The sequence below is a fragment of the Pteropus alecto genome, unplaced genomic scaffold (genome assembly GCF_000325575.1).
Source record: "Pteropus alecto unplaced genomic scaffold, ASM32557v1 scaffold134, whole genome shotgun sequence".
NCBI classification, from domain to species: Eukaryota; Metazoa; Chordata; class Mammalia; order Chiroptera; family Pteropodidae; genus Pteropus; species Pteropus alecto.
The window spans coordinates 11,917,075-11,932,292 of record NW_006436283.1 but is presented as its reverse complement, the minus strand read 5'-3'; the positions used below and the strand labels follow the sequence as shown (position 1 = coordinate 11,932,292).

At 37.1% G+C, this 15,218-nt stretch overlaps 1 protein-coding gene across 2 annotated transcripts in view; it reads right to left on the bottom strand.

Annotated features, from left to right (window-relative positions):
* Positions 1–3,819: 3,819 nt before the first annotated feature.
* Positions 3,820–15,218, bottom strand: part of SMURF2 (SMAD specific E3 ubiquitin protein ligase 2) — an 86,796-nt gene continuing 75,397 nt past the window's right edge. For both annotated transcript variants that reach the window (XM_025047140.1, XM_025047139.1), the window contains 7 exons: positions 14,246–14,360; positions 12,249–12,427; positions 11,808–11,945; positions 10,966–11,086; positions 8,783–8,984; positions 7,449–7,524; positions 3,820–7,130 (listed from right to left, as the gene is read on the bottom strand). In XM_025047140.1, the coding sequence (XP_024902908.1) occupies positions 7,031–7,130; positions 7,449–7,524; positions 8,783–8,984; positions 10,966–11,086; positions 11,808–11,945; positions 12,249–12,427; positions 14,246–14,360 (931 nt within the window). In that variant the 3' untranslated portion in view covers positions 3,820–7,030. The remainder of the gene's footprint in view (positions 7,131–7,448; positions 7,525–8,782; positions 8,985–10,965; positions 11,087–11,807; positions 11,946–12,248; positions 12,428–14,245; positions 14,361–15,218) is intronic.

Genomic DNA, 15,218 nt, shown 5'->3' with positions numbered 1-15,218 from the left:
GGGGGGGAAGGTGATAAAGAGTTTTGTTTTTAAGCCTCTAAGTGTATATGATTTTTAAACCATGTATGTTTGACTGTGTGTATGTATTACTGTATCATGTAAAGCACTGGAGAGTAGCTGCCTCCTCTTAAAAATGTAAGAAGAGAAAGAACTAGTGTTGACAGGCAAATAGAGCCTTTAGTGAAGAGGCTAAGTGTGTAGGGGAAATTTATTTGCAATGGGAAGAGGCTCACAGTTAAAAACGGTTAGGAGGAAGTCTATAATGGGAGAACGAGAAGGGCAGGGACAACCGAAGATGATGTCATTAAGAGAAATGGTATAGAGGAGGAATCCAAAATTGGGGCTTAAGCTGCAGCTTACAGAGGGATCTATCCGATCCCACGTATAGACATGATAAAAACATGGCATTTCAAGCCATTACCCAGCTAATTTGATTGATGTGACCGGTTCTTCTTGTCTTAAAAAATGTTAAATTCAAATTGCCTTTAAAACTTTGCCCTCTGAAGAACAACAAAGCTGGAGGTAACTCGCTCCATGATTTCTAACTATGTTACAAAGCTATAGTAATAAAAACAGTAGTGGTGTTGGCATAAAAACACACATAAATCAATGGAACCGAATAAAGACCCCAGAAATAAACTCATGCATAGAAAGTCAATTTATGACACATGAGTCAAGAATATACAATAGGGAAAGGACAATGTCTTCAATAACTTGGGAAAACTAGGCAGCCACATGCAAAAAATGACACTGTCCCAATGGATCTAACACCATACACAAAACTTAATTGGAAATGGGTTAAAGCTTGAACATAAGACCTGGAACCATAAAACTCCTAGAAGAAAACATAGGTGGTAAGCTGCTTGGCACTGGTCTTTACAATAATTCTTTGGATTTGACACCAAAAGCAAAAATTAATAAGTGAGACTATCAAACTAAAAAGCTTCTGCACAACAAAGGAAACCATCAACCAAATGAAAAGACAGCCTACAAAATGGGAAAAAATGTTTGCAAACCGGATATCTGATAAGGAGTTAATATTCAAGATATATAATAAAGAAGTCATACAACTCAATAGCAAAAACAAATAAAATACAAAACCATGGGCAGAGGAATTGAATAGACATTTTTTCAAATACATACAGACAGCCAACAGGTACATGTAGGTGTTCAACATCACTAATCATCTGGGAAATGCAAATTAAAACCACAATGAGATATCACCTCACAACTATTAGAATGGCTATTATCAAAAAGACAAGAAATAAGTGTTGATGAGGATGTGGACAAAAGGAAACCCTTGTGCACTGTTGGTGGGAGCATAAATTAGTGCAGCCACTATGAGAAACAGTATAGTTTCCTCAAGATACTAAAAATAGAACTACCACATGACCTAGCAGTTCTGCTCTAGGTATTTATCCAAAGAAAACAAAAACACTAATGCACACACGCACACACACACACCACGATCACTGCAGCATTATTTTTAACAGTCAAGATATGAAAACAACTTTGGTGTCCATCACCAGATGAATGGATAAAGAAAATATGGTATATATGTACACCATGGAATATTATTCAGCCATAGAAAAGGAACTCTTGCCATTTGCAACAAGATGGATCTTGAAGGCATTATGCTAAGTGAAACAAGTTAGACAAAGACAAATACCATATGATCTCACTTATATATGGAATCTAAAAAAAAAAAAAAAAAAAAACAGCTCACAGATACAGAGAACCGATTGGTAGTTGCCGGGGGGAGGGGAGGGACTGAATGGATGGAGGGGGTCAAAAGGTAAAAACTTCCAGTTATAAAATAAGTTGGGGATGTGATGTACACTACACATACAGCCTAGTGACTATAATTAACAATACTATATTGCATGGGTTCCTATCACACACAGTTTTTTTGTAACTATGGCGATAAATATTAACTAGACTTATTTTCGTGATCATTTAGCTATATATACAAATATATACAAATCATTATGTTGTACATCTGAAACTAATATAATGCTATATGTCAGTTATACCTCAATTAAAAGAAATACCTTTCTGGTCTCTATGGTTCTCCACCTTCTTGCCATGAAAGTATCATCTCTGGGAGAAGCGAGTGGTCTGAAAGGTTGAGAGTCATGTGCTCTCCATCTTCACTCCCAATTCCTGGGCTGAAAGTGAGATGATTTCATGAACACTTAAGTGGGTGGGAAAAACATCTTAGAACGGTCCCCTGCCCACCCCACAAGCTGCCACGGTTGCCTCTTCACTTCTTTCATTTATGAAACACTATAGGGGAGACAGAAGTGGGGTTTACAGCTCATATTAGAGACTAATTGATAAGCTCGATAAATCCCAGCCCAAATATCCACAAAAGGTATGCTAATCAGCAAAACTGACACATGACCTTGGAAATGCAGCCTGTTGTACAATGAACATGAGCACAAGGAAGGAGCTACCTGTCCTAGAGACCAGTGTCTCTAGGATCTGAAGTGTCATGGGGGAAGGGGATGGGGGAACAAAATCAATTGTTTTAAAAACCAAGTCTGGGATCCGCGGCCTTACTGAAGTGCGGTATTTAATCCTGTGCTCCCATTATGACAGACTTCTTTGCTGTACACACAGTTTTGAGTAATTAAGTTTGAACTTCAGCTTCTAATAACCATCCAAAACTAGTACAGAACCTGACACATAGAAAGAGCACAGTAGATATTTATTAATGAACAAAGAACGAGTCACATTTAGGGCAAATACCTTTTAATAAAACATAACTTTACAATCCAGTTTGTCTAGTTAGCTAAGAATGTTAATATAGGAATGTAACCCTTTTTCTGTATAATTACCTCTCTCCTGTTACGAGGCTCTTGTTCTATTGTGTATATCCTACTATATAAGCATTTAGGATACATAGTACAAATAAATGCAGTGAATGCCAAGGTTAACTTTCATTATGATGAAGGGACAAACCTTCTAGGCCTAAATATAGCAGAAAAACATCACATATTAAATCAAACTTTTGGGTGATTTACAGATTATAAAAATACTAGAATCTTTAATGTACTAAAACTTTACAAATTTTAGATAATAACTAGTAAATGTGGCAATCTGAGGCAAAGCAAAATAAATAAATTTCGAAAAGATAAAAAGTGGATACCATGCCTGCCCTTTGAACTTTAATACACGGCCATTACTTACCCTGCATTTCCCAGTCAGTCATTCAGTGTGGCCTACGCTAAGGAGACTTAACGCAGGTGATATTCTGGATGAAAAAACAACGTAGCCATTCCTTTTTCCACTCATGTATTTAGCTGGACTTCCATCCATTACCAGTTAGAGAGGTGTGAATCGTGACCCTTAAAGTCATGGCTTCTTAGAAAAATGTAATTGATTTCTCCTTTTCATTTTGAGGATTTTACTGCTCACCCCAAAATGAGAGCGAATGAAGGCCATACTGCAGCTCCGCCCTCCAGAGCCCTGACAGACACTGCTGCAGGACTGGGATATTCCTCCCCAGTAAGCCTGTAGCAGCCTCAAATCCTCTGCCACATGGCCCCCCAAGAGCCACTGCTAACTCATCAGTTTGCTACGGCAGGAGAAATGCCATATGGCACCTCCCCTGCTCCACCTGGAGACAGAAGGGGATCCTGAGCCCTCTGAAGCTCTAGCTCCCCAAAGTGACGAAGGCATCAACTAAGACAGGTATGGGAATCTTCTTAAACTTCTCATCTTTTGGTTCTCATGCTGTCACCCTTCACAGAACCAATCGAAGTTTTTCAAAATGATTCATGATAAACTCAATATTCTTTAAAAACTTTGATGCTGTGACAGTGCAAACAGCATTCATTTTATTGCTCGACTTCACATAGGCACATACATAGTTAATTTTTAAAAACCATTTATACAGATGTTATTGATAAAGCTCATGTAACAACTGAGTGAAAATACAAAGAATATCAAAGCTAAAACACTCTGTAATAAATACAAATACAATGAAAATGATAAAACTTTGTTTTTAAAGTCAGTTTGAGAGAAGGAAGAATATTACATTAAGTGAACTATACATCTAGAAACAAAACAACTCAGCATTTGGTACAATCATCATCCTAACATAAAAACGTTAAATACCACAAACGGCGCCCACTGAATGGGTGCTGCAGCTTAAAAACAGAAGCAGAAGGAGCTGCTCTATCAAACTATAAAGGTGGCCGGAACAGTCTCTAACTCCCATCAATGCGATCAGTTCAATGCACCAGAAGCTCGAAGCAGACTTAGTGTTGTAAAATAAAGCAAGTTACATTGTACTTAAAAGAAAGGAACTCGTGCTCTGGGCTGTAAATACAAGGGGGGAAATGACTTGGTGAAAATAAAACCCATTCAGGGCAACAAACTATGTGCAAAACAAAATGTACACTATACACAGCACTATTTAAAAACTCTTTACACCAAGAAATAAGACCTTTGAAATAAAACTCATCTCCGTACTGCATATGAGCTCTACAAAGTAACCACTGTTCATAATTAAGCATTCATGATGGAAAGGCAATGTATGGAAACGTGACATCACATATCTGAAATAACACAACTTGAGGAAGGATTAAAGAAACCCAGTTAAGAGGGACATGGTGGAAATAAATATTCACATTAAACATGAGGTGCAAGTCCAAGGTCCAACGACACATTGGGGGATTTTATTTGCTTAGCACCTATTTGGAAGTAATCAGGTAACATACTTTTGAAAATGAAATCTAAATCATGTTTTTATAAATTATGTTGGTGATACTACAGACTATTAGGGTAATTTGTTTCTTTTAAAGCTCTAGTAAGTCATTATTATATTTAAAAAGGCACTCAAAAAGCAATGGTATTTGCCTGCCTGATATTGTACAGTATGGTAGAAGCATTTCATTATTACCGCATCCATCAGTTACAATTTCTCTAAAGAATTCATGTACTTACTTTTTACTGAAAGATTGTAAGAGTAGGCACAATTACACTGTACTAGTGCTTTAATATAAAAGAGAGATGGACCTGCAACAGGTAAGGGACTATCGTGAAAGCTGAAAACTCCTGATAATCAAATAGTATACAAACCTTTTCTGTACATTTCAAGATGTCCTTCGGTACTAAGAATGCAGTAAGAAAACACGAAGAGTTTGGGAAGAAAAGGGTCAGCAGAAGCGTGTTACTACTGCACAGTTATGACTAGCTTGCATGTAGCAGTCAAATTTGGCTGAATGAAGTGAATTTAAATACTTAGAAACTACGTAAGTAGTTCTCAACTTGAAAGCAGCAAAATTTCCACTTCTTTTATCCCCTGCCCCGCCCCTGATAGCTTTCTTGGAATTCTAACCTATAAAGGAGAAAAACTGGAGCTGCTCTGGGTGGGAGGGTGGGGGCGGGGAGTTACAGGAGCCTGCTGAAATACCAACCAGGCCCTTCCTCTCCCTCTCACGTCCTTCCTCTCAAAACACTACTTCTGAGGCACCTCTGAGGAACCCCTAGGCTCCAAGAACAGACTGAAAAACCAGTCCGTCATATGAAAGAACACAAAGGCTCTATTCGCTTCATAATTAAACTGCAAAATTTAAACAAGCCTATATCATCAAAATTTGCTATTCTTGATTTCACATCAGTGTAAAAAGAAAGAATAGAACAGATGTCTGAAGGCTAAATTTAAAAATCTTCCCATGATTTGATTTTTCCAATCCCTCACTCCAGAATTTTGGTTGTCTAATGGATCATGCAACATGCCACACACATTAAAAGCTAAATCTGGATATTTCAGAATCAGATGCTGATCTCCAACACCAAGAGAACTGAGATTTCCTTACTTTCAAAATGCACTCTTCAGTTTTAAAGTAATTTATACCATAGAGTTAAATTCACTATTTCTTTAGTAATCACCTCCCCTGCCCCACCACCCTCACTTCATTTTGTTACGCAAAAGCAGGGTTTACTAAGTTTACTAAATAATCTTCAGAGCAAATTTTTTTCCTTTTTTATAGTTTTGGCTGATTAAAATATCCTGAGCATCTAAACAAAGATTCAGGATGATCTGCCTGTTAGAAACTTACACTGTAATGAGAATATAAGTTAGATGTACTTGTTATTGGAGACTTTGGTTTACAGAAAGAGTATATATATTAAAGATAAGCTGACCCAGCAAAAGAACAAAAATCCCATCCCATCCACATGAACTGAGAAGCCATAAAAATGCAAGATTCCCATTTAAGATGAAAACTAAATCCAAAATCCTGGTCATACTAATTCAAGATAAAAAAATTAGGATTTTTTTTTTTTAAGTCTTTTAAAAACAGGGAGCCCCTGAATCTTATTGTAGCAAATAAGCTACTAAGTTTAGACTAAATAGTTGCATTAGGAATTTGACAACCAAAATAATATAGCTGTATTCCAGGAAATTTGTGCTTGAAAAATATAAAAAAGACTCAGTTAGGCAAGGTTGAAACGTATAATGCTTTTAAAATATAATGCTTTGCTATAGAAAAATGTAATATGTAAATTTTTTAAAGATAATGATTCTTTTAGCCAATTGTTTAGAAAGGTAGAATAATTCAAAATAATTTTATTTTATTTTTTTTACAAAGAGCAAGTACAGGAGCTGTTCAAAATCATGTATTCAATCAAAATGAAATGTGACTTGTACCGACTGCTGAAGTTGTCTTGATGTTTGAGAGACTTGAAATCTGTGAAGCGATTTGAACAGATTACCTTTTATAAAAATAGTAGTCTTTAAGTGTAGAATACTGCCTAACTCTGGAAATGTAGGAAAAGTCAGCATTCTTTAGGTTCAAGATATTAATTTTAAATAGCAGCTGAATGTGGCCTCATGGCAAAGCATAAAGACCTCTTATTTTCCTTGAAAAGGAATTTCAAAATTGTCCTTTCCCCTCACAGTGTCCTAAAATTTTTTTAAAGAGGGGGCATTTTCCTGTATTTCAGCATTCCTTGAAACTCTGCTGAAAGGAGGCCGTCCCGGGTATAAACAGAGTCCTGGGTAAATCCTTGAAGTCTGTCATTCCACAGCAAATCCACATGTTTCTTCAATGGCTGTTAGCAGCTTTTCATATAACTTTTCATAGCTTTCATAGGGCGGAATGTCTATTCGATTGAAGCTGTAAATAAGCAAATCAGATTTTACACAGTTCATCTGAAATAAATAAACCAGCCTGGCAAGTCTATATTGATACAGCCACATCACTTCGTGTTACGCAGACAATTAAAAGAAAGAGGTTATATTTCTCTAAAGTAGAGATTACCACTTTCAGGTTTTCCTACCAATTTTGGAATAATCTTAAGTCATTTAAAGAGCTGCTTATCATTCCTTTTAAAGGTCCATGTAGTAGCAATAACAATAAATGAAGTGTCACCTGTTTGAAACTAATACCTATGCAAATGGAATAAGACAGAAAAAAGCTACAAAAATAACTTACCACGTGTGGGCTTTTGGCAGGTTGTTAGTGCAGGCATCAATCTGGTGGATGGTGAAGAGTCGTGGGCCTGCAGCACCTGCAAAAGAAGCAAATGTGGGTCGGATCACTGCAGGTATCTGCATCAGTCTCCCGAACCTCAGAATAAAACTGGTACATAAACCACAGGGTCTAGGGATAGAGAAATATGACGACTTCACATGAGCTGCCCCCAAAATTCTTTTCCCCAGAAAAGAATCTGGGTTTGATAGCTGGAACTGACCTTGGAGAGGGATGAATTCTTTAAACGTGCTAGCATTTCCATTTGAGAAAAAGTTCAGGATTCAAACACTTTCCTAAATTCCATCTTCTACAGAAAATCAGTGTCCAAAAATTATGAGAAAAGTAAGTGGATAAATCCAAGATTATATACCTACACACATTCAAAAAGATGGCTTCCTAAATGTAAATTAAGGTTTCATGCCTCAAACTTGGCTGAGAGCAAAAGATCAGCAGTCCACAGAGTAAATCTCAGTTAATATAAGACAGCCCATACAAACATACAAAACGCTTTCTGCACCTAGGTAATCTGATAATGATGAATTTCCCAGGCTGGGAATATGAGCACAACTCAAAGCGTGCTTTCCCCATGGACTTGCGACATATGTGCAGTGAGCCACACTGTTGGATTATGTACCAGTCTTGCTTTGCATACCCGCAGTCACCACCAGCAGCGGCAGCTTTAAAAATAAAGAGCTTCACAGGGAAAGGAAGCAACTGCCACCCAGTGGAGCAACACGTTCATTAGCATATTACCAACTCGTCCAAACATTAAACAGCTAGTCCGCAGAAAATAATTCTTTAAAATGGAACAGGGTTGTAAATAAAAAGTCTGATGCCATGCAATAATTACCATGCTCTGACCAAACAAATGGCTTCCATGACTCATGCTGCCTCTTTCTTTAAGAGGATAAAGAAGTAGAGGGGTGAGACATCCCAAGGGGGTAAAGGCTTTGCCAGGGTGAGGCGTGAAGGTGGAGGCAGACAGAGCCCCCGCACAGGAATGTGCGGCAGAATTTAGAAGCAAGGCGACCAGAAGAGGAAAGGCAGAGCATCACCACATACGGTCTCTAACGTGCAGCACTCACTACAATCACAGAGAACCCCAGCAGAAAAGGCTCTTGGCGGGGACAAAGGAAAGGAAGAAGAAGGGTGCAAGATTGTGAGCATTACAGATAAGAAAAGGGTGAAAAGAGAATCTCTTTATAAGCACGTGGTTTGTAAACCATATAAATCGGGTACTGACCCCCTCCCCCAATCACCTGATGCCACATGGTCTGTCCCTCTGGCTTTCTTACCTTGTAAAGCTTTGAAGCCCTGCAGAGGCACTCTAGACGAGCCGGTCACAAACTGAAGCAACCGTGCTCGGCGCTCCTCATCAAAAAACTCCACAGCTTTCCAGAACCACTTGACAACATTGCTGTCTGGTGTACAGTGTTTTAACCGGGTGTTCACCTTCCAGTCGTTAACATCTATCTTTCCAAGTCCACAAATAATGAGCTGTTAAAATATTGCACAAACTATGAGCCCGTGGAAACCCAAGTTAAGCCAAAAGTTCCTTGAAATACAACTTAGATTTGCAGTGCTGGCTCTCGTATGATGGTTCCTAATCAAGAGTACACATCAGAATCGTCTTAAAAGCTTTTCAAAAATGTACACACTGGGTCCTATGCGCAGAGATTGTAATCCTGTGCGTCTGGGGTGACAGTAAGAAGCTGTATTTTAAAAAGCTCATTTTCAGGTTCCCTACTCAGAGTGTGAGAACCACCACTATGAGGGACACAAGATGAAAGTTCTATAATTTCATAAAATCATACTTTTTTAAAATAAATAGAAACTAGACTCAAAGAGTAAATATATTTATATGTGCCTTCCTGAAGCCCTACACCATATTATTCTGGTTTCAACACTTACTAGCTTTGGGATTCTGGGATTCACCTTCCTCGGCTAGCGCGTTCCTCTGCTATAACACAGCAGTAACATCTATTTCACCACATCCTGTGAAAGCAACCGGTGGTGTACAGGACTCGAGAAACGCGTTGGATAAGTGATATAATCTGTTTGATCAACTTAAAATCTTATCAAAATACGAAATACATGCACACACCGATACAGAGGTCTGCCTTGTATCCTGATGCAGGGTCAGTACACACGAACTGTATCAAAATCACCTCGATACTAATACTAATCTGAGTGTAAAACATAACTTGCAAATACTACGTTTTATAATCCTAGCAGCCGAGTATAACACTAAAATTACATACTTTTTAATAAAAAGTTTAATTTCATCAGCACTAGAAACTATGTAATAAACCCCGACTATATTGAATAAAATCTCCAATGAAGCTTCTATAGCATTCTGAAAAGATTACTGAATGGCAGCTGCACTGAAGAGGGAAGTGGTTATCCAAATCGGATTAGAGAAGTATTTATAACAAAAGATAACTCCTAAATTCTTTTCTTCAGAGGAGTGGTAATTGTAAGGCCAAATTCCTCATTTATGTATGAACAGATGAAAATGCATTACATTTCAACTTTACTGCCTTTCCCGCTATGTTCTTGTCCTCATCACTACTTCCTTCAGACCAGGTCACTATGGAATAGTTCAGCCACAAAAGGAACAGGGATGGCACTGAGTCAAACCAATCCTTTTAGACGGTTTGCTAACAGGTCTGTTAACAGACTTAGTTAGAAAGGACACTGAAATAAATAAAATCATGTAAACATCAAATATTTATGCTCTCCCTAGCTACTAGTTAAACTCAGGACCTCTGGTAGAATAAAACCTTTGTTTTGCAAAGTAGCTTGGTGGAAATTCAGATGTATTTGTTAAAGGTCTTAATTATAAAACCAGAACTAAGGTGCTTTAAGGACCAGTTTTAAAAGAAAATTAAAAAATAAAAACAACTTTACTGTTTATTACAGCTACTGTTAATAATGAATGTTTCCAAAGAGACGAAGTATGTTTAGATATAGTTAATCCTAAGTATTTTAATTATTTCCTCTATGTTCTACCAAATGCTTTCATTCAAAGTGTAAATTGATTGAGTCTAGGCTTTTATTCCAAATAAATTTCAATGTGGTGGAGAGCAAGGAATCAAAACGTATTTAACTAAATCAATAACCACTTAATTACAGAATAGAAAATAATACTGGAAGAAGGTACACGTAAGACATGAAATATGTTGAAAATAAGAAAGGATACAGGGAAAAATAAAATGTTCACAATATGAGAGATTGTTCCTATAGGTAATGACAGAACCACAAAAGGATCTCTGTGAGAAGTAAAATGCAGAAATTTCAAAGTAGGAACGACTTCTCCTGTGAATAAGAATTCTCACAGTATTGCACCACAAAATACCAGAAATACAACGTTCCTCTAAAAGCACCAGAAATACAACTTTCCTCTAAAACTGAGTAACAGAAAATTCCTAACCTTTCCCTGTTACATTAGGTGACGTCGGGACATTGGTACACTGACCTCTAACTCCTTCTCATCAAACGTCTTCAGGAGATGCTGCGGAATCACTTCGTTGAATCCCTTCTGCAGAGCCAGGAACTGCGCTTCAATACCGCGTAGAAACCTCCAGTTCACATACAGCCTGGAAACATCGGGCAGGGAGGGGTTTCACGTGATCAGATGTGTTCGGATTTGGTGATTATTATGAACTTCTTCTTTGGTGACACTGTACTTTACAAGCATCTAGCAAAACAGCTCAGAAGCCTGGGGGCTGGCTCGAACAGCCACCGGGTCACAGTCTGGCACCCAGTTGTCACTGTTGGCTGGGCTTCTGGGTTATCCCCAGGTGATCAGAGGCTTCTCACCCTCTCCATGGCCTCTCTCCCCCTAGCAAGACAACCAGACTTCTGATGGGGTGGCCAGTTTCCCAGAGCACAAGAGCAGACACTGTCAGATCTTTTCAAGGCCTAAGCCTGGAAATGACCGATGTCACTTCTGCTGTATTCTTTTGGTTAAAGCGAGTCACATGCCAACCCAGGTTCTGTCTGGAGGAGGGCCTGTACAAAGGCGCAGATACCAGGACACTGTGTGGGCACGTGCAGCAAAGCCACCACGGCTAGCTACACAGTCCCAGCTGACGCCACACAGAGGAGCGGTGTGCCGTCCCTGCTGTTCTCTGTCCAAATGCCTGACCCACAGAATTGTGAGAAATAATAAATGGAGGTTGTTTTTAAGTCACTAAATTCTGCAGAAGCCTATTTTATAGCAATAAGTAACACCACCTAAATTCTTAAGTGTTTTTCCATACTGCGCTTCTAGAACATCGGAACAATTCTCAGGATTGAGAGCATGGAAGTGTTTACCTGACATATTCCTTTTTATTTTCTTCGGTAACAGGGATACTCTTGCCATTTGGTTTAAGTTCATGCTGAATAATTTCCCCATAAGCATTATGTTCGACACAGAATGTATGGTCCAAAACACCTGTAATATCATTCTCACTAGAAAGGAAAGAGAGGGCAGGACACTTAACTGGAAAATCTAAAACGCAGATCTTACAGATGTATTAAATTGGTGAGACAGATAAAACTGAAGTAGCTTTTAAAGTAATAACATTCACTAACTTTTAGGAATTTGAAATATACAGGAAAACAGTAGAAAGAAAAAGTCTTAGATGGTCCTATAATCACTAAATATTTTCTCTGCATTTTTAAAATTTTAAAGAAGTACATCCATTTTGAAACAGTATCTTTTTTAAAAGCTCAGATTCTAACTATAATAAACATACAAGACTCAATACGTACAGTATCCACACTAAACTGTTATGAAGATCTGGATCAACTAACTCCATGTCATCCAAAGTAATTGACTTCCCCAGCAACTGTTTATAAAAAGGCAATGTGAAACCACCATCAATATAATGTCCATGAAACACAGCCATTCCCATTATTCGTCCAACAAAGTGGAAATATGATAAGTGTTCCTGAAATTGAAAAGACTTCATGTAAATACTCGAGTTAGATACTATCCAGGGAATTTTTAATAAAAATTAAATATTTAAGCAACATTCATCTTTTTGTAATAAGTATCAACTGATACTCTAATCTGCAACTATTTAGATGGAATAGGCTATCATATCAAAGCTCAGTAATCATTAGGGAAAGTTTCTATTAGGAATGCTCAAGTTTCTGTACGTTGCTATAAAATATCAAACCAGAGTCAATGTCTCCCTCAAAGGGTTGAGTCAGTTTGTAAAATATATCTTTAGAAATTAAGTCCAGAGGACAGTCCCCCTGCAGCTTCACCAAACCACTAATGGATCCTTCCTGTTCTCCACCTCTCCTCTCTCATCCTGCTGAGCCCTTTACAATCCTGGCTCTGTCATGGAAAGAAGCTTTCAATGCTAAACCTCCCTATTTCCTTGACCTAGCCAGAAACTGAACTTCAAAACATCATATGTTTAAAGGCACAGATTTCATATCTAACTTGGACTTCAGTCCTGATTCTGCCAGTTACTAGCTATGCATACTTGGGCAAATTACCTATGGGACTAATTTTCCCCCATAGGTCTAATTTTCCACATCTGGAAAAATGAGGGTAATAATAGTACCTAAAAAGGATCTCTGTGCGGAGTAAAATGAGATGATGAAGCCCATGGTACCCAAACAGAAGCATCGCCTAAAAATCTTCCCTTTATAAAATCTTCCCTGCGATGAATCTGACATTCCTACCATGTTTGGATATATTTGGTCTTTCATGATAAATTGTTTTGTTAGTTGGATATCTGTATTTTAAACTTCTTTTACTTTTCTATTTCATAAATAATCTTTAATCCTCCCTTTTTATCTTAAAAAGTTTTTGTATCTTTAAAAAGTAATACATGTTAACTACAAAATATTTAAAAAATACAGACATGCAAAAAAAATCACCTGTAATCTAATACCTAGAGATAACTAACATATTATAGTGCAGGTCCTTTCAATGTATGTATGTATGTATGTATGTATGTATGTATGTATGTATGTATGTGTGTATGTGTGTGTGTGTGTGTGTGTGTGTGTGTGTGTGTGTATATTTGGCATACATATGTATATATATGCCAAAATTTTATACTATTTTGTAATCTTCTTTTCACTTAATATATCACAAACACCGTCTTGACATGCATTAACTATTATCTCACAATGTCATTTTAGTAGCTATATAATATGCCCTTGTATGGAAGGATAATAGAAATAATATAAAAACAAATTATTAACAGCTTCTAATTTTTGTTGAGTGCTTAATAATATATAATAAAATACAGCACTGTCCTAAATACTTGATGTGCACAGTCCGACTGAATTGTCACAACCATTCTGAGATATAAACTATATTTATTTTATTATTAGCAATGATAAAATTGATGCTTAAGTTAATGAATTTGTCCAAGGTCCCAAAGCTATGAAGTAGTGGGACCCAGATATGATCTCATGTCTTTCTAATTCCAGAATCTATGTTCTTAACCATTAATGTCATTCTGCTTCATGTCATACTTTAATCAATCCTCTTCCTAATAGACAATGCTGTTTCAAACTGAGGCTACTATAAACAATGACGCAGTAAACATCTTTGTGCCCAAACTGTTGAACACGTCCATAATTGTTTACTTAAGAAAACTTTCTAAAAGAGGAATTGCTAAGTCCAAGGATGTGACTAGAACAAGCAGAATAATCCTAAATCATAAACTACACTGACATTTAAAGATGAAAAGTATTGTAGGTCACAAGTTAATACACGTCATTATAACCACCAATCATACCGGGTTAACTGCAGAATCAGGATTGATCTGCAGTGTATAGATATCATCTCTTGAATACTGGAAGAGGCCATAGTATGGATTCAACATTTCATGTGACAAGAGATATAACCACTCCCTAGAAAAGAAGGTATGACAAAGGAATTGTTTGTTAATGAATACACATATTTTAAGATATGCTATTAATCATTTTAGCAAAGAATTTTTTAAATAAAAGAAAATAAAGCGCTAACTGGTTACATAAGATCACACTGGAAAAATCTACCATGCCCCAAAAACAAATGAAAATTCTTATTTTGTTATTACGCAGTCTCTTCTTGCTCATTTTGGGCAATTTTATGACATATTAGCACCAGAGAGTGTATAAAGTTATTACCCAGAAGTACCAACTACTAATTAGATGCTGCAGCCCAGTGGTCTGTTTTTAATCAGTAAATAAATTGTGATCCATGATAAAGATAAAAAGAAGGAAAGAATGTGGTTTTATTTCAAAACATCCATGTGATCTATATTATCCTGGTTCACTCGTATCACAGCAGATTTACGGTAGTTAATGTAGATACATATAACAATATTAATTTACTCTCACTTTTGGACAAGGTGTGTTTTGTTGTTGGTATTGTTTTAGTAAGGAAATGTCATTATCCATTTCATCATCATCTTGGTGTAAACCCTAAAATATACCATGATAAAAATATAAGTGGTCAGAGATTACAACGCATTTGGTGTATCTGGGGTATGTTCCAACCACTTCTTGGTTTCGAGTGTACATCAATATTTTTATTTATTTATTTACTTACTTAATTTTCATTTTTTTTTTAGGCAAGGCAACCCTTGGTTGACCTCACAGATTGCAAGGATCTTGTCAGCTTACAATCCCTTATTTTTTTTTATTTTTTACACCTACAGCACCTGGTTCTCCTAGATTGTCTCCCATTCAAATACTAACCAGGCATGATCTTCCTTAGCTTCTGAG